The sequence below is a fragment of the Lathyrus oleraceus genome, chromosome 6, assembly GCF_024323335.1.
Source record: "Lathyrus oleraceus cultivar Zhongwan6 chromosome 6, CAAS_Psat_ZW6_1.0, whole genome shotgun sequence".
Classification (NCBI taxonomy): domain Eukaryota; kingdom Viridiplantae; phylum Streptophyta; class Magnoliopsida; order Fabales; family Fabaceae; genus Lathyrus; species Lathyrus oleraceus.
In genome coordinates this window covers 13,435,656-13,457,872 of record NC_066584.1, presented here as the reverse complement: position 1 = coordinate 13,457,872, position 22,217 = coordinate 13,435,656, and the positions used below count along the sequence as shown (strand labels likewise).

The window sequence follows — 22,217 nt, the reverse complement described above, 5'->3', positions numbered from 1 at the left end:
GCTTGATTGATTTCAGGTACATTTAGTTGCTCAAAGTTCATACTGAACTTGCTTTTGCTGCTTGCTTGGTTGTATAAACCACTTGAGGTAGGACTTCTAATCTTCATGTAGTCTGGAAGACCTGGTCTGTTATTTGGCCAGGCACCTGTCTGAAGTCCTCCTTAAGAGGCAATGCTTGTGATTGTTTATTTTTGAGCCCAAGCAGGTAAAGACCTCTATGAGGCAATTGGTGGAAGGTAGGGATAAGCAATCTATCCCCCACTATTCTTGTTGTGTCATCCCTTTGCTCACACTGCTGTGTGTTGATGCATTGGGATACAAACCCAAGATCTTGTGCAATGCACTGTGTGTCAGAGTCTCTGAGTATAGAAGGGTTCCCACATTCTGGACCCATGCTCATTTGTCAGAAGCTCTCCCTGGCCAAGGATAAGAGCTGTGAGGTCTCATCCTCACTTCATCCTTTCATCTGCTTCACCTTAGCCTCTCAATGGCAAGGTTAAGAGCAAACACAGCCTATACAGATGACTTGCTGAGGCAGTCAAACCCATTGATTGAGCCCACTTGATTGGTTATAGTGTGTGCTATGTGGATATCTGTTTTAGATGCTTGTGTTGATTGAGATGCCTGTTCTCATTTGATGTATGTTGTATGCTTGTATGCTTGCTTCTTTCCTGGTTAGGATTAGCTTGCTTATGCAAGTAGGATAGAAAACCTGAACTTAGGGCAATGATGCATGATAACACTAGGCTCGAGTACAGCTCCCTGGTAGTGTGTCTCCCTTTGTTTCTGGCTAGATTTTCAGTCCCTTGAGGGGGAACTACATCGCCCTGATCCTTGTTCCAGACGAGGTATGTAGGCAGGTGGTCGTGCGAGACCACTCCGGGCAACCTTTTTCTTTTTTGTGTGTGTTGTTTGACGCTTGCTAGGCTCGAGTTCCCGACTCCTTAGCCAGTTGTTGTTTGTTTGTTTGTGCTTGTTGTGTGCTTGGAAGCTGATGTAAGTCCATTGAGTGGCATTCGGGTTCCAGTGTGGGTTTGTTGGGTTCGGATGCTGACTTAAGTCCAGGGATTGGCTGTCGGGCTCCACGTTTGCCCTTTTGCGTGTGTTTTGGTTCGGATGCTGACGTAATTCCATTGAGTGGTAGTCGGGCTCCATGTTTGCCACCCTTGTGTGTTTGATATGTTTGTTTTGTTTGGCGTGCGTGAGCCGAACTACGGTAGCTCTGATTCTCGTTCCCGACGAGATACGTAGGCATAGGATGCGATGTCCTATCGAGCCCCCTTCTTCTAACCCCACCTGTGTATCCGGTAGCGCGTGTGTATGATGTTTATAGCAACCTTTTCTTTTCTAGAGCGTGGATCCCGTCGAGTACGACGGACGTGAGGGGTGCTAATACCTTCCCCTTGCGTAACCGACTCCCGTACCCATTCTCTTTGGTCGCAAGACCATGTCCTTTCCAGGTTTCTCTGAGCGTTTCCTTTCCCTACCTTGGGATAAATAACGTTTAGTGGCGGCTCTGTGTTGTTTTTATTTCAGCGCTCGCCGGTTGTTTTTCGCGGATGCGACAGTTGGCGACTCTGCTGGGGACTAAACATGTTGACCTATGCTGGTCCATTGTCCCTAAGCGAGTCTCTCCTAGCGCTTTAGTGTAGGTTTGGTTGCTTGTGTTGTTTATTTATTGCATTCATTATTCTAACCCTTGTTTATATCTGCATTAAATATTTGCATGCATCATTACTGTCATGTTGCCATCTTCCTCTGCAGGTGGTTCTGTTATTTGGGGTGGGTGTTCTGAGTGGGGCTAAAACCCAGGCCCGAGTGTACACCTAGGATTAGTGTGGTCTCACGTCGCTCATGTGCCGGTTGGGCATATTGTGGCTACGTGACATACCACAAGTCGGACGAGGTTCATCTGAGAAGTGCTCTTCCAGTGGGGTTTTCCACTTTGGTTGGGTTATCTCTTTTGGGCTGTTGACTCTGATGACCGATCATTTCTCGGATCTTTGGTTTAGACGATCTTAAGGGAGCTACAATGGCACACCCGAAAGGGCAAACCCATTGAGTATCTCCGCCCGATTGTCGAGACTATTATCCGCCTTAGGGTGACCTGATTAGAATTTACCTGTGAGGGGAGGGGTGATTTATTCAGATGCATATTTAGATGGTGACTCAGATGGTGACTCTTTGTTCCGTGGATCAGAGGCATATTTTTGAGTCGGATTTATGGCCATTTATTTCTGTGACGCCGGAGTACTGTCCGTGATTTATCAGTGGGGATCCGTTTATTTCAGGATTCCCCGGGCCGAGATATTTATCAGTGGGGATCCGTTTATTTCGGGATTCCCCGGGCCGATTCAGATGATTGGGAATGTCTGCTCAGAGACCAGTGATGATGATGATGTATCTGTCTTCCGTTTATTTCGGAACCCGTGGGTCTGATTGATGGTTGTACCCTCCTCAGATGGTTATGATCAGTTCAGGAACCAGATTCAGTGCAGATGATCAGATGGCTTGGAGGATGGCAACGCATTGCATTCATTCATCAGCATCATTACATCTTGCATTAATTGCATCTAACACATGTTTACCCATATGCAGGGACCCTTTTGATCGAGATCCTGGTTGAGAGATTTTCTATCCAGATATGAGAAGACCCGGCTTGAAGGACGATGTTGCTTACAGTTTCTTCGACCCAGATGTCAGTGTATTGAAGGATATGATAGCATTGATTACTCCTGACCATGTGGGGTTGTTTCGTGAGGTGTATGGGGGTATTCTGAAGGTGGTTATCAGACTCGCCGACAGAGACAGGAGCGCCATTCATACTCTTCTTCAGTTTTATGATCCCGAGCTGAGGTGTTTTGTCTTCTCAGATTATGTGCTAGGGCCCATGTTGGAGGACTATGCTGATATTTTGGGTATTCAGATCAGGGATCAGGTTCCTTTCCGTGCTACTAAGGAAGAACCTGATATTGGTGGGATTTCTCGTGCTTTCTATCTGAGTCCAGAGGTAGTGAAGGGTAATTTGAAAGAAAAGGGGAAGTTGCCTGGTTTTCATCTGAGTTTCCTGGAGGCTATGGCTAAGGAGCAGTCAGAGATGGGGAATTGGGAAGCTGTCTGTGCTTTGGTTGCTGCGAGCATTTATGGGATCATTCTGTTTCCTAACCAGAAGAATTTTGTGGATATTAATGCCATCCGTCTGTTTGTTCGAAGGAATCCTATCCCTACATTGATCGGAGATGTATATTATTCGGTTCATAACCGGAATGAGAAGAGGCGTGGGGGATTGATTCGATGCTGTGCGCAGTTATTAGTCAAGTGGTTTATGGGTTACTTACCATCCAAGGGCGCTTTTGTTCTTCTGGGCCAGAATGTTAATTGGGCGACCAAACTGATGGGTTTGAGGGCTAAGGACATAGATTGGACTCACAGTAGCGGAGTTGGACAGGATTTTATCTGCAGTTGCAGGGGTTTTCCTAATGTGCCGCTTATAGGGGTTCAGGGTTGCATCAATTATAACCCGACACTTCTTAAGAGGCAGATGGGATTCGCTATGGAGCTTCCACCGTACAAGAGTGAGGTTCAGGAATCTGTGTACTTCCCAGTTGAGGGTAATCAGGATAAGGTGAAGCAGGTATCCGAGGCATGGCGCAGCATTCAGAAGAAGGGCAAGGCTTCCTGGGGTAGAGCTAATAATAGATCTTTTCCTCCGTTCGATGACTGGCTCAGTAAGAGAGTGGAGCTTACTTGTCTACCATTTCCTATGGTCGATCCGTGGTATCCGTTGATTGAGGAAACTCCTTCTACTGTTAGTATGGATGAGTTCTTGGAGATAAAGCGGGAGAGAGATCAGCTGCTTACAGAGAAGACAGAACTGGAGATGAGTGTTGCTCGGGTTCAGAGAGTTAATCAGGAGCTCAAAGCGAAGATGGAAGATCAGGACAAGCGACATGCTTTGGAAGCCAAACGCTTTGAGATGGATACAGCCTATTATGGGAAGATCAGTCAGGCCTTAGCATCGTCCAACCGGGAGCACGACCTTACAAAGGAGAAGCTGTTCAGAGCATCCAAGGTGATTGAGGATGAGAAGAGGAGGCAAATCATTGTCAGGGATCAGAGAGAAGACAGAGTCAGAGGTCTCATTGCTGAATGGGAGGCAAAGCTGCAGGTCAAGGAATCAGAGAAGCTGAAGATCATCGCCGAGAGAGATCACTACATGGTTGAGAGAGACCATTACTTCAGGCAGATGAAGATTCATCAGAAGGAAGTCGGAAGACTACAGCAGGAGAACACCGAGCTCAGGTTTGCCGCAGAGTTCGCGAGGATGGAAGACGAGATAGGGCCACCTGCGGGACCCTCATCCAGTTAGCTCTTTCATTTGTTGTTGGATTACCGTCAGGCTTGTTGACGGAATCCACTTGTCTGTATTTCTTTCCTATTCTGGAAGATTGTATTTGACTTTGTCAGCTTTGATGTATGACTATGGCACTGTTGGTGCACTTCTTGCTATGTGACGGTGATTTTCATTCAGTGGTTAATCTTCAAGCTTTATTTGCTTTACTGTATGCACTTACACAAGCACACACATGGTTGGGGGTATTCATGCTAAATCACATATCTCCGATCTGCACGATGAAATCAACACTGAATATCAGAATGTTAATACCAGATTGTTTGTCTCAATGATGCCAGGATCGAGAGATAAAGTGTCCTTCATATGGATAGACACTGCATTCATGCATAATCATAATAACTTGTGTTTTATTTTGCAGGTGACTATTACTAACGTGCTTGTTTGTGACAGGAATCATTGCTCGTGCTCGCCGAGTCGTACCTCTGCACTCAACTCGCCCTCACCGATATTATACCAGAAGAAACACTCCCAGACTCATGGAGCTTCCAAATGCTGACATTCTCGAGCTAAAGGACAAAATGAGCGAACTGATCAATATAATGCAAGGTTTTGCAGTTGGTCAGAAAGCTCTGGCTGACAAGGTTGAAAAGCTCGAGCGGGCTTCTGCAGCAAATAGTGGAGTTAACTTGGATGGAGTCTCCAACCAGGGCATCGGGGGCAGTAAGAGAGCTACTGTCGGGATGGTGAACAATCCTGCTGGGCCGAGTCAGAATCAGAGAGATAATCTGGTGCCTCCGTTTTATGGTTTCGATGAAGATCAGGAGGAGGATAGGGAGGCTGACCAGTTCTCGATGCAGAACGAGCCGTTTGTGCCTTATAACGCTCCACCTCAGAATAGGGAGATTCAGCTGCTGGCTGAAAAGATTAAAGTGCTTGAGAGCTATGCCACGCCTGGGGTGGTGAATATGTCTAACATGGGGTTGGTAGAGGGGATTGTGATCCCTCAGAAGTTCAAAGCGCCGGCGTTTGACAAATATAACGGTAGTTCCTGCCCAGAAACTCACCTCCAAGCTTTCGTGCGCAAGATCTCTGCGTACACGACAGATCAGAAGCTATGGATGTACTTCTTCCAGGACAGTCTGTCCGGGGGATCTCTAGAATGGTACACCAAGCTGAAGTCTGCTGATATAAAGAACTGGCAGGATCTTGGGGACGCTTTCTTCAAGCAGTACCAGTTCAACGCTGACATGGCTCCGAGTCGTACCCAGCTGCAGGGTATGTCTCAAAAGCACAATGAAGGATTCAAGGAGTATGCTCAGCGGTGGAGGGAATTGGCTGCCCGGGTGCAACCTCCTCTTGTGGATCGCGAAATGTCTGATTTGTTCATGGGGACCCTGCAGGGGCCGTTTGCAGAAAGGATGGTGGGTTGTCCCGTCACCAATTTCTCTGACATTGTGGTGGCAGGTGAAAGAATTGAAAGTTGGTTGAAGCTGGGTAAGATCCAGGGTACTGCTTCTGCGTCTTCTTCCGGTTCGAAGAAACCGTTTGGTAATAATGGTGGGCAGAGGAAAAAGGAAGGAGACACAAGCGCTGTTTATACTCAACGTGGACCCAGTAGGGACCGTTACTTCCAGCACAATGCTGCGGTAACTATTCCTGCTGAGCCTCAATCAGCACAGCAACAACAGCAGCAACAGCAGCAGAGACAACCCTTTCAGCAGAGGCAGCAAAGGGCTGGTTATCAAGTCCGGGGCAGAGCGCAGGACAGACAATTCGATAGGCCTCCGGTGACTTATGCCTTCTTGTTCAAAAAGCTGCAGGATTTGGGCCTTGTACAAACCAGAACCCTGGCACCTTTGAGACCTGATCAAAGGCCAGCCAGCTATGACGAGAATGCCAAGTGTGAATTTCACTCAGGTGCGCCTGGGCATAACATTGAGAACTGTAAAGCTTTTAAGCACACAGTTCAAGATTTAGTGGATTCAAAGGCCATTAATTTTGCTCCATCTCCCAATGTCAATGCCAATCCCATGCCTGCGCATGGTCAGAGGGGGTGAATGCCATCTCCGAGGAAGATAGAATTGGGCTGTCTGATGTTGATCAATTGAAGACGCCTCTGGCTGAGGTCAAGAGGTTGTTGTTGAAGAATGGGGTTTACCCGGGCTGCGGGTCTGAGTGTGCTGAGTGCACTATTTCGGTGAATGGTTGTGAGCTTCTGAGGAAGCATGTCCAGGGTCTGATGGACGAAGGGGTTATTATGATTGAGAGGGCTGATGGAGGAAAAGATGAAGTCTCCACCATAACAATATATTATGATCCGGTTGATTTGTCAAACCTTAGTGAGGAGGCTCCAGTTACCATCACGGTACCTGGGCCAATTCCCTACGACAAAGATGATGCCGTGCCGTGGCATTATGGTGGGGAGGTGTACTGTAACGGAGAGAGATTGGAAGAGCAATCTGCTAGTGAAACCACCGTGCTAAAGGTAGATAATGCCGGTCCCAGTGGTTTCACTCGCAGCGGTAGGATATTTGCTCCGGATACGTTGAGAAGGAGTGAGGAAGAAAAAGAGAAAAAAGAAAAGGCTGAGGCTTTAGCCAGGGCAAAGGGGAAGGCTGTGGTTGAGAATGGAAGTACTCCTGTGATGACACCGACGCCTGCGGGGTCGGATAATAAACTTGATGATGAGGCTGAAGAGTTCCTGCGAATAATCAAGAAGTCGGAGTATAAACTGGTTGATCACTTGCAGCAGACTCCTTCCAAAATTTCAATTCTTTCACTGTTGCTGAGCTCGGAGGGGCATAGGGAGGCCTTGTTGAAGATATTGAAGAAGGCCTATGTTCCTCAGGAGATCACCATTAATCAGTTGGAAACCGTGGTATCTAACGTGCATGCTAGCCATGGGCTGGGTTTCACGGATATGGATTTAACTGTGGATGGGAGAAACCACAACAGGGCGCTACACATAGCAATGGAATGCAAAGGAGCCGTGCTTTCGCACGTGCTGGTCGATACCGGCTCCTCTTTGAATGTGTTGCCGAAGAAGGCCTTGGCTAAGTTGAACTGTGATGGGCTGATTTTGACCCCGACTGATTTGATTGTGCGGGCGTTTGATGGGTCAAAACGGGCCGTGTTCGGAGAGGTGGAATTGCCGGTAAAGATTGGCCCTGAGGTGTTTAAGTCGACCTTCTATGTCATGGATATCCAACCGGCTTACAGTTGCTTGTTGGGTCGCCCATGGATCCATGCTGCGGGAGCAGTCACCTCGACTTTGCACCAGAAGCTGAAGTATATTTGGGAGGGCCAAGTCGTTACTGTTTGCGGAGAGGAAGACATCTTCGTCAGCCACTTGTCCTCGTTTAAATACGTTGAGATGGACGGAGAGATCTGGGAAACGCCGAGCCAGGCTTTCGAAACCGTCAGGGTGGAGAATGCTCTGTTCGCGAAGCGAGATGAAGAGAAACCGTCCATCGCTTCCTACAAGCAGGCTGCTGAGGTGGTTAAAAGCGGAGAGGCTCCTGGCTGGGGCAGAATGATGGAGGTCCCTGCGAAGAAGGACCGTTTCGGGGTTGGATATAAGCCGAGCCGAGGCTCTGGGCCAAGCAGGGGAGGTCGTACGTCGGTAACCTTCGCGAGTGCCGGAATGCTGGATCCGGACCACATCTGCATGATGGGTGAAGATGCTGACAGCGACTGTGACATGGACCGGTGGATAAAGCCGTGCGCACCAGGGATGGAAATCCACAACTGGAAGGCCGAAGAGATCATCCGGGTCACTCTCCTCGAAGAGTAATATTTTTCCTGTTTTCATTGTTATAAGCATGCAAACCATACGTGTTGCCCGACACGTGATGGTTCATTGTAAGGGCCACCTCATGTTCATAAATTTGCAAGATTTTGCATCATAAATAAAGGATGTTTTTCAGTTAAAAGCGGTGTTCCCTGTTTTTCATTTATTTTTGCAGTTTAAAAATAAAAACAAATAAAAATGGCAATGTTTTCATTTTTCTTTTCAATTTCACACCGGTTCTAAAGTAATGCATGAATCAACATTCATGCAGATGCGATTCCTCTCCGGATCTCATTGATAACAATTCTGTTACACCTTCGTATGATTTCGACAATCCGATCTATCTTGCTGAAGAAGAAGACGAAGAAGATTGTGAACTGCCGGAGGAATTAGCCAGGTTGTTAAAACAAGAGGAGAAGGTGATTCAGCCGCATGAAGAGCCGATTGAGGTCGTGAACTTGGGTACCGACGAGGTGAAAAGAGAAGTGAAAATCGGGGCTGCTTTGGAGGAAAGTGTCAAGAGCAGATTGGTAGTGCTGTTGAAAGAGTATGTCGACATCTTTGCCTGGTCTTATCAAGATATGCCAGGGTTGGATACCGACATTGTGGTGCACAAGCTACCGTTGAGAACAGATTGTCCTCCAGTAAAGCAGAAGTTGCGCAGAACTCGACCTGATATGGCAATGAAGATTAAGGAAGAAGTGCAGAAGCAGTGGGATGCTGGTTTCCTTGCTGTCACTAATTATCCGCCATGGGTTGTGAACATCGTGCCAGTCCCGAAGAAAGATGGGAAAGTGAGAATGTGTGTGGACTACCGAGATCTGAATAGAGCTAGTCCGAAAGATGATTTTCCATTACCTCACATTGATGTGTTGGTAGATAATACAGCTCAATTCTCGGTGTTTTCCTTCATGGATGGGTTTTCTGGCTATAATCAAATCAAAATGTCGCCAGAGGATATGGAGAAAACAACGTTCATTACACCGTGGGGCACTTTTTGTTACAAGGTGATGCCGTTCGGTCTCAAAAACGCCGGTGCTACTTATCAGAGGGCCATGATGACTTTGTTTCATGATATGATTCATCATGAAATTGAATGCTATGTTGATGACATGATAGCAAAGTCCCAGACAGAAGAGGGGCATTTGGTAGATCTGGCCAAGTTGTTTGACCGGTTGAGACTGTTCAGACTGAGGTTGAATCCGAATAAGTGCACGTTCGGAGTGCGGTCCGGTAAATTGCTGGGGTTTATTGTGAGCGAGAAAGGAATCGAGGTTGATCCTGCAAAGGTAAAAGCGATAAGAGAAATGCCTGAACCGAGGACGGAGAAAGAGGTTCGTGGTTTCTTAGGTAGATTGAACTACATTTCGCGGTTCATATCTCATCTAACTGCCACGTGTGAACCTATATTCAAGTTGTTGAGAAAAGATCAAACGGTCAGGTGGAACGATGATTGCCAAGCGGCATTTGAAAGAATAAAAGAGTATTTGCAGGAGCCTCCGATTCTGATGCCTCCTGTGGAGGGAAGACCGTTAATTCTGTACCTGACAGTCCTCGAGGGGTCTATGGGGTGTGTATTGGGGCAGCATGACGAGTCTGGTCGAAAAGAGCATGCCATATACTACCTTAGCAAAAAGTTTACCGACTGTGAAACAAGATATTCACTGCTCGAGAAAACTTGCTGTGCTTTGGCCTGGGCTGCTCGCCGACTGAGACAGTATATGCTGGTTCATACCACTTTACTGATTTCCAAGATGGATCCAATCAAGTACATTTTTGAAAAGCCAGCATTGACCGGACGGGTTGCGAGGTGGCAAATGATCTTGACTGAATATGATATTCAGTACACCTCTCAGAAAGCAATAAAGGGGAGTGTATTGTCCGATTACCTCGCCCAGCAACCTATTGATGATTATCAACCGATGAAGTTTGAATTCCCTGATGAGGACATCATGTTTCTCAAATCGAAAGATTGTGAGGAACCGATCCCGGAGGAGGGGCCCGACCCTGAATCCGAATGGATTCTGATGTTTGATGGGGCCGTTAACGTGAATGGAAGCGGTGTTGGTGCTGTTTTGGTTACGCCGAAAGGATCTCACATTCCTTTTGCTGCCCGGCTAACATTTGAGTGTACCAACAACGTAGCTGAATATGAAGCTTGCATATTGGGGATTGAAGAGGCGATTGATTTGAGGATCAAGAACCTTGTGATATATGGAGATTCAGCCCTGGTGATAAATCAGGTTAACGGAAAATGGTATACGCATCAGTCTCATTTGGTTCCGTATCGAGATTATACGAGGAGATTGTTGACGTTTTTCACCAAGGTGAAGATGCATCATGTGCCCAGAGAGGAGAATCCTTTGGCAGATGCCTTGGCTACTCTAGCTGCCTTGATTAAGGTGCAGAGGTGGAATCAGTTCCCCAGTGTGGAGATTGGTCGTCTGGATAGACCGGCTTATGTGTTTGCTGTTGATACAGCACCTGATGATGAGAAGCCGTGGTATTTTGATATCAAACGCTATCTTGAGACGCAAGAGTATCCTGAGGGAGCATCCAAGAAGGACAGAAAGACTCTGCGGAGGTTAGCCATGGTATTCTACCTGAATAAGGATGGGGTTTTGTACAAGAGAAATTTTGATTGGGTCTTGCTCAGGTGTGTTGATGATACAGAAGCAAGCCAATTGATGAAAGAAGTTCATGAGGGTTCGTTTGGTACCCATGCCAGTGGGAATGCAATGGTAAAGAAGCTGCTGAGGGCAGGTTATTACTGGATGACAATGGAGGCCCAATGTTTTAACTTCGTGCGGAAGTGTCATAAATGCCAGATTTATGCTGACAAGGTGCACGTGCCTCCAAATCCGTTGAGCTTAATGTCGTCTCCATGGCCGTTTGCTATGTGGGGCATTGATATGATCGGAAAGATAGAGCCTACAGCTTCGAATGGGCACAGATTCATATTAGTGGCTATTGATTACTTCACCAAGTGGGTAGAAGCGGCCTCTTATACGAACGTGACAAAGCAGGTAGTGGCCAGATTCCTCAAGAGAGACATCATTTGCCGATATGGGGTTCCCGAGAGGATCATTACTGATAATGGTTCTAATTTGAATAATAAGATGATGGCAGAGCTGTGCCGGGAATTCAAAATTGAGCATCATAATTCTTCTCCTTATCGTCCGAAGATGAATGGGGCGGTTGAGGCAGCCAACAAGAATATAAAGAAGATTGTGCAGAAAATGGTGGTAACCTATAAGGATTGGCATGAGATGTTGCCGTTTGCATTGCATGGGTACAGAACGCCGATACGTACATCTACTGGGGCAACTCCTTTCTCATTGGTATATGGAATGGAGGCGGTGTTACCTGTTGAGGTTCAGATTCCCTCTTTGAGAGTCCTGATGGACGTAAAGTTGCAAGAGGCTGAATGGGTAAGGGCCCGGTATGAAGAGTTGAGCCTAATTGAAGAAAAGAGGCTGGCCGCCATCTGTCATGGGCAGTTGTATCAGCAGAGGATGAAACGTGCTTTTGACAAGAAGGTGCGACCTCGGGTGTATCACGTGGGTGATATGGTGCTGAAAAGGATCCTTCCTCCTCAAAATGATCGAAGGGGCAAATGGACACTGAATTATGAGGGTCCATTCGTGGTCAAGAAGGTTTCCTCTGGCGGAGCCTTGTTGTTAACGACCATGGATGGTGAAGATTTTCCATCCCCTGTGAATGCAGACGCAGTTAAAAAATACTTCGTATGAAAGAGACCCGCTGGACGAAAAGAATAAAATAGTCCAGGCAAAAATGGGCATCCCGGCGAACCAAAAATAGCAAGAAAGGTTCGGGCAAAAATTAGGGATAAAATGAAAAATGTACACCCGGCAAGTCGAAAACCTGGAAAGGCGACTTGGGCAAAAATGGGTATCCCGGTGGACTGAAAACCCGAAAGGGCGGTCCAGGCAAAAGAGGGATTGAAACGAACAACTGCGTCTAGCATGATCGTTTGCGCTTTGGTTAAAACATCTTGGATAGTACCCGGTAGGGATCAGTTGGAATTGTCTTGTTCAGAAGGCAGAAAGCAAGGAGAGTCTGAGGACATATGGGGTGTAACTGAGTTGGAACTCGATGAGATCACGGGTTTCACATTGCCATTAGGATAGATTTTTCCTTTTGAGCGCAATTACCTCTTTTCAGGAATTGCTTCCTTTTGTATTGCTCATTTGAGCCACACTTTTCAATCAATAAAATGCACATTCAGTCAAATAATTTTGTTTTTGTTTTTCATTATCGCTTTGATTGCAAGAACATCCAATTATTTTTGATAAAGAATCTTTGCATTTTAATACATACAGGTTCCTTCCAATGCATGTATATAAGATTGAAGCTTGAAATCTTATTTGGAAGGTCGAGTGACCCAGGTGTTGAAATCTTGACGCGTTTGGGGCACGGTTTTATCTAACGGTTTGTTTTGCAGGAACTGTTAGATATTTTTTCCACTCACTTGCAGGTTGTGGTGTGGAAGCTTTGATGAAAACAAAATCCCCAGCGGAGTAGCTTTCGTTCCTCTAGCAGGGTCTGGATGGTATTCCCCCAGCAGGTTGAAGGTTGCTCATTTCCCCAGCGGGAGTGTCTGTGAGGGTTCCCCTAGCAGAGTTGGGAGTGTATATCCCCAGCAAGTCCAAGAGGCTGTTATATCCCCACAGAGTATGGTGATGGTTCTTCTTCCCCAGCATGTCCTCGAGAGGGTTGGGTGCAAAGGAGATATTCTCCAGCAAGGGTTGCCTATTTCCCAGCAGCAGTGCTATTCCCCCAGTCGGGTGGAGTCGGAGCAGTGACGAGTTCCTCAGCAGAGCATCTCGTATTCCCCAGAAGGGTCCCTTGAGGGGGATATTTTTTATACATTCATCATGAAAAAATAGCATGGCATATTGCATAGAAAAATAAATAAATCGCGTAGCATATCCATGTTTATGGAGCATTACGCAGAAAAATCAATCATACATCATTGCAGGCATAAGCTAGTCCCAAACCGTGGTTACCGTTTGCGAGGTGGTTTTGCCGGAAAGTGAAGGTGTTACTCCGAGGAGTTTAGCCTCATGATTTGATCAAAGTGATTCCCCAGTAGTGCGATACTGGAGGAGGTTTCTGTCGTGCGAGACGAAAGGTGAAGATGTTACTCTGAGGAGTTTAGCATTAGAACGTCAGAGCAGCAATGTTCCCCAGTAGTGCGATATTGGAGGAAATTTTTCCGTCGGACAGAGATGGAAATAAAATCAGAAGACGTTTTGCGATCAGCGCAATTTCGGGGTTCAAATGGAGAAAAGGAAATGTTGAGGCATTTTCTGGGGTTCAAATGGAGAAAGGATATGCTGAGGCATTTTCCGGGGTTCAAATGGAGAAAAGGAGATGTTGCGACATTTTCTGGAGAACGGGGTTCATTCTGGCGATCGAGAGTTATCGTCAGGCGACTGGGGTTCAAATTGGAGGTCGGGGTTCATTATGTTGGCAAAAAGGAGTGCTGAGGCATTTTCTGGGGTTCAAATGCAGAGATCTGAGGATCGTTTGCGCCAAGGAAAAATTGCGGGGTTCAAGAAAACGAATAAAAAAAAGAGTGCTGAGGCATTTTCTGGGGTTCAAATGCAGAGATCCGAGGATCGTTTGCACGGAGAAAAATTTCGGGGTTCAAGAAAATGAAAAAGAGATAAGAAAATTTTCGGGGTTCAAGAAAACGAATAAAAAAAAGAGTGCTGAGGCATTTTCTGGGGTTCAAATGCAGAGATCCGAGGATCGTTTGCGCGGAGAAAAATTTCGGGGTTCAAGAAAATGAAAAAGAGATAAGAAAATTTTCGGGGTCCAAGAAAAACAAAAGAAAGAAGAGAATGAGAGTCCCGAGTGGATGTGTGGTGTTCAGGCCATGGCTATCCCTGCGTTACCATTTATTTTGGTATCCAGGTCGACGTTTCGTTCAGAGTTTGTTTCTTCGCCGATGCTGACAGGCGTTGTTAATTATTTTCCCATCAGAGTGCAAATTGTTCGTCTGTTCTTGGTATTCAATCACTCTTCATCCTGATCATCCGAAAGCCGAGGCTATTCGTATCGACAGGTTCACAGTGGATTGAATAGGGGCAGCTGTAACACCTCAAAATTTGCCCTCCTCTCTTGGGACTAGCATTAACATATTGCATTTCATTTTTAGGTCATTAGGCATCTCATATTGCATATCATGTGGTTACATTGTGCAAGCCATCTTCCCAAGTCTTGATCGGAAGATGAGGAAGTCAAAATGCAGCTAGGGTTTTACTGATTGATCATTGGCCATCTGAGGATTGGGCTGTGAATTAGGGTTTCATGGTTCTCAATGGATATTGGTCTTCATATTGATTGAATTGATACATCATCATCATCATGATTTGATTTAATCAAGTGGTTGAAGAAGATTCCTTGAGATTAGGGTTTTGACCACTGGTCAACCCTAATCAGTTGTATTGGGCCAGTAAGGGCTGGATCAGGAGATGGGGTTTGTGATGGATATGGGGTTCATTTTGTGATTATATTGAGATTATTGAGGCTAGGGTTTCACCCTTGAGCCATTTCATCAGGAGATTGGGGCTCAATTTGATCAATGCATTGCTAAATTCATCTATCAGCTGAAAAGTCAATTGTGGTCAACTGTACATGATCTGATGGATTTGGAGGTGGAAATGAGTTGGATACACTTCATTCATGTTGGAACAAGTGTTATATGACATCTCAAAGCTTAAAAATGAAGAAAATCAAGTCAGGACAAAAACTGCCAAAAATAGAAAGTGACTTGTAATGGAAGTTTCCAAAAATGGAAAGTTTTTGACCTCAAAATAAAATGTCCAAGGAAGCTTCTAATGAAAAATTGTTCAACATGAAAGTTGTAGATCTTGTTCTCACCTTTCCAAAATGTCCAAGAACTTGAAAATCCCATGTATGGTTGGAAAATTATGGCTCAGTGAATTTCAAAAATGACCCGTAATCAGGAGGCCATAATTTCCACATGGAGCATCCAAATTGCAAGTTCTTTATATGCACAAACTCCATTTGACATGTACTTCCATGGTGCATAATTGGATTTTCTCAAAAGTGGTCAATGCAAAAGGTCAAATTTCAACTGGACAGTTAAATGGACCAAGGGCAAAATTGTCCAACTTGTGAAATAGTTGGAATTTTTGAGTGGGGATTTTTGCTACACTTCATAAATGGTATTTGAAAGTTGTTGGAATCATCATAACATGGCTAGGCTTCATGGTTTGGAAATTGGCCATTGAAATGAAATTGCAAAAATGGACAAAGTGCCATCACATAGTGAAAATGAGAAATATGCATCCAATGAGAGTGAAACAAGTTGCAACAGCTCACACATGTCATTTTGAGAGTGTGTGAGCTGTCAATGAGCTGGCATTGGCTTATATGTGAAAGTACCATTTTGTCCCTAACTTGAAAATTAGCCATTTCACTAATCATTCCATTTGGTTAGTTAAACATGGTTAAGTGGTGATTAAGCAATCATATATATTCATAATCATCATCTAATCATAACAGAAAAACACATTTCCCAAAATCAGATCTCAAATTCTTGGAATTCTCTCAAATTCTTCAAGAACACCAAAAGGCCAAATTCACCAAAACTTCTTCAATCCTTGCTCAAGTGCGAAATTTCTTTTGGCATTGATCTTGATTCATCATCATCTCCATCTGTTTCTGCATTTCATCATCAAATTCGCACCAAAACTCAATTGTACAAGATAGCATCATCCATGGCAAGTCAAGACTTCAAGCACTAGGAGCTACTACAGTCGAACCTGATTGCATCATTCACCTTCTGGAGGATATTGCTACATCTGTTTGTGGAAAACACGCACGAATTCCATCAAGAACAGCACTGCATTCCAGGTACTTGATTTTTTCGAGTGTCACGATTCTTCAAGTGCTTAGGTGCGTTTTGTAGAGCATAGAACGTAGGTCATCGTGATATAGGTGGTTTGTGAAATAGTGAACTGTAGGCTGAGAAATCTTGATTTGAAGATATGTAACCAAACCCTAACTCCATCGATTTAGAAAATAGAGGAACAGTTAGGTCGAATTAGGATGATATTTGGATTCTACATGTTAAGACGGTTCTAACCATATGCCACATGTTGATTTTGGTCTTGGTTCATGGATCATCGTGTTCTTACTTTTTCTGGAAATTTCTGGGCAAAAACGAAGCATGAAATGGTGTTTGATCCAAAATCCGGTTTGAATATTTGAACTGAGTGTTTACCGCCCCCGCGTTTCCATAATTACCACTATGCCATTGGTTAATTTAACTTAATTATATTAATTCTAAAAATCATTAAAAATTCACAAACATCTTAAAAAATTCATAAAAAATTCATAAAAAATCAGAAAAATATGGGGATTTTTGTGTTGACTTCCTTTTTGACTCTAGAATTTTATTGACCTATTGATTGAAGTTGTGCATGGTAATATTTGTGTTTGACTTAGGGTTGTTTCACATGTGTGACATTTTGATACATTGTGCCATTTTGATTGTGAAATGCTCATGGTTACAAAGAAATACTTGAAAATTTTTGTGGTACTTGTAGACTGGTTGATGATTATTTACATGTAAATTTCATGGATTTTGGATTCTTGGTGTTTGAGTTAGAAATTTTGGAACCTAGGTGTGACAATTTGTGTCACACCTCATTGTGTCAACTTGCTGGATTTATTTGAATGACCTATACTTGTTAGAATAATGTGAAATTTTGCATGGAGGTTCATTAACATGTTAAGGAGCTATGTGAATTTTTGTGGAATTTTATGTGGCATTTTCAAATTGATTGCTATTTTTCATCTCTGGTGTTCAATTGTGCAAGCTTGTGTGACATAGGTTGGTAGATTTAATGTGAAATGCTCATATGGTATTGAATGATCATGAAATTTGGTATGATTGTTGTAGACACATGATAGGACATCCCTGTTTTGGTCCCATTCATTTCTTTATTGTTTTCATGAACTTATGAATTTTTGAAGTGAATGCATGTGTTGATGCCATGGTTTGGAGCATGCAATTGTGTCTGTTTTTGTTGATTTTCATTGACATAGTTCCCTTTGTCCAATTGAGCTAAAATTTGACATGCTAGGCCTTGAATATGTCCTGTTTAGGTGTAAATTATTTGAGGATTTTTGGAATTATTTTGATATGGACTTGAATGCAATAGTTCTGTTTGGATGTTTGAGGTTCCATTTGAACTAGTTTGGATTGTTTGGTGCATAAAATGGACATGGGGAATGATATGAACATGGGACCAATTGTGTTTGCTTTGGTTTGACATTAATTTGACTTTGGTTTGAGAATACCTTGCTGTTTAGGGATTTTTCTCACCTTTGGACCCTAGGCTTGGCCTAGTGGTCTTGTTGCTAACATTTGCTTGATTTTTCAGGATGAATAGCACTATGCACATGGAGAGTGAATCAAGTTAATTGAATTGGTGTTGTGTGATGTTTGTACACTAACATAGCTTTGTTTTGTAGGTTGTGAAGCTTGGGCTTGAGCTCATAGCTTGCTTTTGTGTGCCTTGCTTTGTATAGTCTAACTGATTGACTGTTTGCTGTTTAAAGTTTATCTGCTTGAGTACTGACGATGCTTGATTGATTTCAGGTACATTTAGTTGCTCAAAGTTCATACTGAACTTGCTTTTGCTGCTTGCTTGGTTGTATAAACCACTTGAGGTAGGACTTCTAATCTTCATGTAGTCTGGAAGACCTGGTCTGTTATTTGGCCAGGCACCTGTCTGAAGTCCTCCTTAAGAGGCAATGCTTGTGATTGTTTATTTTTGAGCCCAAGCAGGTAAAGACCTCTATGAGGCAATTGGTGGAAGGTAGGGATAAGCAATCTATCCCCCACTATTCTTGTTGTGTCATCCCTTTGCTCACACTGCTGTGTGTTGATGCATTGGGATACAAACCCAAGATCTTGTGCAATGCACTGTGTGTCAGAGTCTCTGAGTATAGAAGGGTTCCCACATTCTGGACCCATGCTCATTTGTCAGAAGCTCTCCCTGGCCAGGGATAAGAGCTGTGAGGTCTCATCCTCACTTCATCCTTTCATCTGCTTCACCTTAGCCTCTCAATGGCAAGGTTAAGAGCAAACACAGCCTATACAGATGACTTGCTGAGGCAGTCAAACCCATTGATTGAGCCCACTTGATTGGTTATAGTGTGTGCTATGTGGATATCTGTTTTAGATGCTTGTGTTGATTGAGATGCCTGTTCTCATTTGATGTATGTTGTATTCTTGTATGCTTGCTTCTTTCCTGGTTAGGATTAGCTTGCTTATGCAAGTAGGATAGAAAACCTGAACTTAGGGCAATGATGCATGATAACACTAGGCTCGAGTACAGCTCCCTGGTAGTGTGTCTCCCTTTGTTTCTGGCTAGATTTTCAGTCCCTTGAGGGGGAACTACATCGCCCTGATCCTTGTTCCAGACGAGGTATGTAGGCAGGTGGTCGTGCGAGACCACTCCGGGCAACCTTTTTCTTTTTTGTGTGTGTTGTTTGACGCTTGCTAGGCTCGAGTTCCCGACTCCTTAGCCAGTTGTTGTTTGTTTGTTTGTGCTTGTTGTGTGCTTGGAAGCTGATGTAAGTCCATTGAGTGGCATTCGGGTTCCAGTGTGGGTTTGTTGGGTTCGGATGCTGACTTAAGTCCAGGGATTGGCTGTCGGGCTCCACGTTTGCCCTTTTGCGTGTGTTTTGGTTCGGATGCTGACGTAATTCCATTGAGTGGTAGTCGGGCTCCATGTTTGCCACCCTTGTGTGTTTGATATGTTTGTTTTGTTTGGCGTGCGTGAGCCGAACTACGGTAGCTCTGATTCTCGTTCCCGACGAGATACGTAGGCATAGGATGCGATGTCCTATCGAGCCCCCTTCTTCTAACCCCACCTGTGTATCCGGTAGCGCGTGTGTATGATGTTTATAGCAACCTTTTCTTTTCTAGAGTGTGGATCCCGTCGAGTACGACGGACGTGAGGGGTGCTAATACCTTCCCCTTGCGTAACCGACTCCCGTACCCATTCTCTTTGGTCGCAAGACCATGTCCTTTCCAGGTTTCTCTGAGCGTTTCCTTTCCCTACCTTGGGATAAATAACGTTTAGTGGCGGCTCTGTGTTGTTTTTATTTCAGCGCTCGCCGGTTGTTTTTCGCGGATGCGACAGTTGGCGACTCTGCTGGGGACTAAACATGTTGACCTATGCTGGTCCATTGTCCCTAAGCGAGTCTCTCCTAGCGCTTTAGTGTAGGTTTGGTTGCTTGTGTTGTTTATTTATTGCATTCATTATTCTAACCCTTGTTTATATCTGCATTAAATATTTGCATGCATCATTACTGTCATGTTGCCATCTTCCTCTGCAGGTGGTTCTGTTATTTGGGGTGGGTGTTCTGAGTAGGGCTAAAACCCAGGCCCGAGTGTACACCTAGGATTAGTGTGGTCTCACGTCGCTCATGTGCCGGTTGGGCATATTGTGGCTACGTGACATACCACAAGTCGGACGAGGTTCATCTGAGAAGTGCTCTTCCAGTGGGGTTTTCCACTTTGGTTGGGTTATCTCTTTTGGGCTGTTGACTCTGATGACCGATCATTTCTCGGATCTTTGGTTTAGACGATCTTAAGGGAGCTACAATGGCACACCCGAAAGGGCAAACCCATTGAGTATCTCCGCCCGATTGTCGAGACTATTATCCGCCTTAGGGTGACCTGATTAGAATTTACCTGTGAGGGGAGGGGTGATTTATTCAGATGCATATTTAGATGGTGACTCTTTGTTCCGTGGATCAGAGGCATATTTTTGAGTCGGATTTATGGCCATTTATTTCTGTGACGCCGGAGTGCTGTCCGTGATTTATCAGTGGGGATCCGTTTATTTCAGGATTCCCCGGGCCGAGATATTTATCAGTGGGGATCCGTTTATTTCGGGATTCCCCGGGCCGATTCAGATGATTGGGAATGTCTGCTCAGAGACCAGTGATGATGATGATGTATCTGTCTTACGTTTATTTCGGAACCCGTGGGTCTGATTGATGGTTGTACCCTCCTCAGATGGTTATGATCAGTTCAGGGACCAGATTCAGTGCAGATGATCAGATGGCTTGGAGGATGGCAACGCATTGCATTCATTCATCAGCATCATTACATCTTGCATTAATTGCATCTAACACATGTTTACCCATATGCAGGGACCCTTTTGATCGAGATCCTGGTTGAGAGATTTTCTATCCAGATATGAGAAGACCCGGCTTGAAGGACGATGTTGCTTACAGTTTCTTCGACCCAGATGTCAGTGTATTGAAGGATATGATAGCATTGATTACTCCTGACCATGTGGGGTTGTTTCGTGAGGTGTATGGGGGTATTCTGAAGGTGGTTATCAGACTCTGCGACAGAGACAGGAGCGCCATTCATACTCTTCTTCAGTTTTATGATCCCGAGCTGAGGTGTTTTGTCTTCTCAGATTATGTGCTAGGGCCCATGTTGGAGGACTATGCTGATATTTTGGGTATTCAGATCAGGGATCAGGTTCCTTTCCGTGCTACTAAGGAAGAACCTGATATTGGTGGGATTTCTCGTGCTTTCTATCTGAGTCCAGAGGTAGTGAAGGGTAATTTGAAAGAAAAGGGGAAGTTGCCTGGTTTTCATCTGAGTTTCCTGGAGGCTATGGCTAAGGAGCAGTCAGAGATGGGGAATTGGGAAGCTGTCTGTGCTTTGGTTGCTGCGAGCATTTATGGGATCATTCTGTTTCCTAACCAGAAGAATTTTGTGGATATTAATGCCATCCGCCTGTTTGTTCGAAGGAATCCTATCCCTACATTGATCGGAGATGTATATTATTCGGTTCATAACCGGAATGAGAAGAGGCGTGGGGGATTGATTCGATGCTGTGCGCAGTTATTAGTCAAGTGGTTTATGGGTTACTTACCATCCAAGGGCGCTTTTGTTCTTCTGGGCCAGAATGTTAATTGGGCGACCAAACTGATGGGTTTGAGGGCTAAGGACATAGATTGGACTCACAGTAGCGGAGTTGGACAGGATTTTATCTGCAGTTGCAGGGGTTTTCCTAATGTGCCGCTTATAGGGGTTCAGGGTTGCATCAATTATAACCCGACACTTCTTAAGAGGCAGATGGGATTCGCTATGGAGCTTCCACCGTACAAGAGTGAGGTTCAGGAATCTGTGTACTTCCCAGTTGAGGGTAATCAGGATAAGGTGAAGCAGGTATCCGAGGCATGGCGCAGCATTCAGAAGAAGGGCAAGGCTTCCTGGGGTAGAGCTAATAATAGATCTTTTCCTCCGTTCGATGACTGGCTCAGTAAGAGAGTGGAGCTTACTTGTCTACCATTTCCTATGGTCGATCCGTGGTATCCGTTGATTGAGGAAACTCCTTCTACTGTTAGTATGGATGAGTTCTTGGAGATAAAGCGGGAGAGAGATCAGCTGCTTACAGAGAAGACAGAACTGGAGATGAGTGTTGCTCGGGTTCAGAGAGTTAATCAGGAGCTCAAAGCGAAGATGGAAGATCAGGACAAGCGACATGCTTTGGAAGCCAAACGCTTTGAGATGGATACAGCCTATTATGGGAAGATCAGTCAGGCCTTAGCATCGTCCAACCGGGAGCACGACCTTACAAAGGAGAAGCTGTTCAGAGCATCCAAGGTGATTGAGGATGAGAAGAGGAGGCAAATCATTGTCAGGGATCAGAGAGAAGACAGAGTCAGAGGTCTCATTGCTGAATGGGAGGCAAAGCTGCAGGTCAAGGAATCAGAGAAGCTGAAGATCATCGCCGAGAGAGATCACTACATGGTTGAGAGAGACCATTACTTCAGGCAGATGAAGATTCATCAGAAGGAAGTCGGAAGACTACAGCAGGAGAACACCGAGCTCAGGTTTGCCGCAGAGTTCGCGAGGATGGAAGACGAGATAGGGCCACCTGCGGGACCCTCATCCAGTTAGCTCTTTCATTTGTTGTTGGATTACCGTCAGGCTTGTTGACGGAATCCACTTGTCTGTATTTCTTTCCT

The 22,217-nt window shown here is 44.9% G+C and overlaps 1 protein-coding gene across 1 annotated transcript; it reads left to right on the top strand.

Annotated features, from left to right (window-relative positions):
• Window positions 1-2,890: 2,890 nt before the first annotated feature.
• Window positions 2,891-4,924, top strand: LOC127093669 (uncharacterized). The gene is made up of 5 exons (XM_051032604.1): window positions 2,891-3,156; window positions 3,214-3,496; window positions 3,542-3,634; window positions 3,794-4,219; window positions 4,805-4,924. The coding sequence occupies exons 1-5, from the start codon at window positions 2,891-2,893 to the stop codon at window positions 4,922-4,924; spliced, it is 1,188 nt and encodes a 395-aa protein (XP_050888561.1).
• Window positions 4,925-22,217: the final 17,293 nt, after the last annotated feature.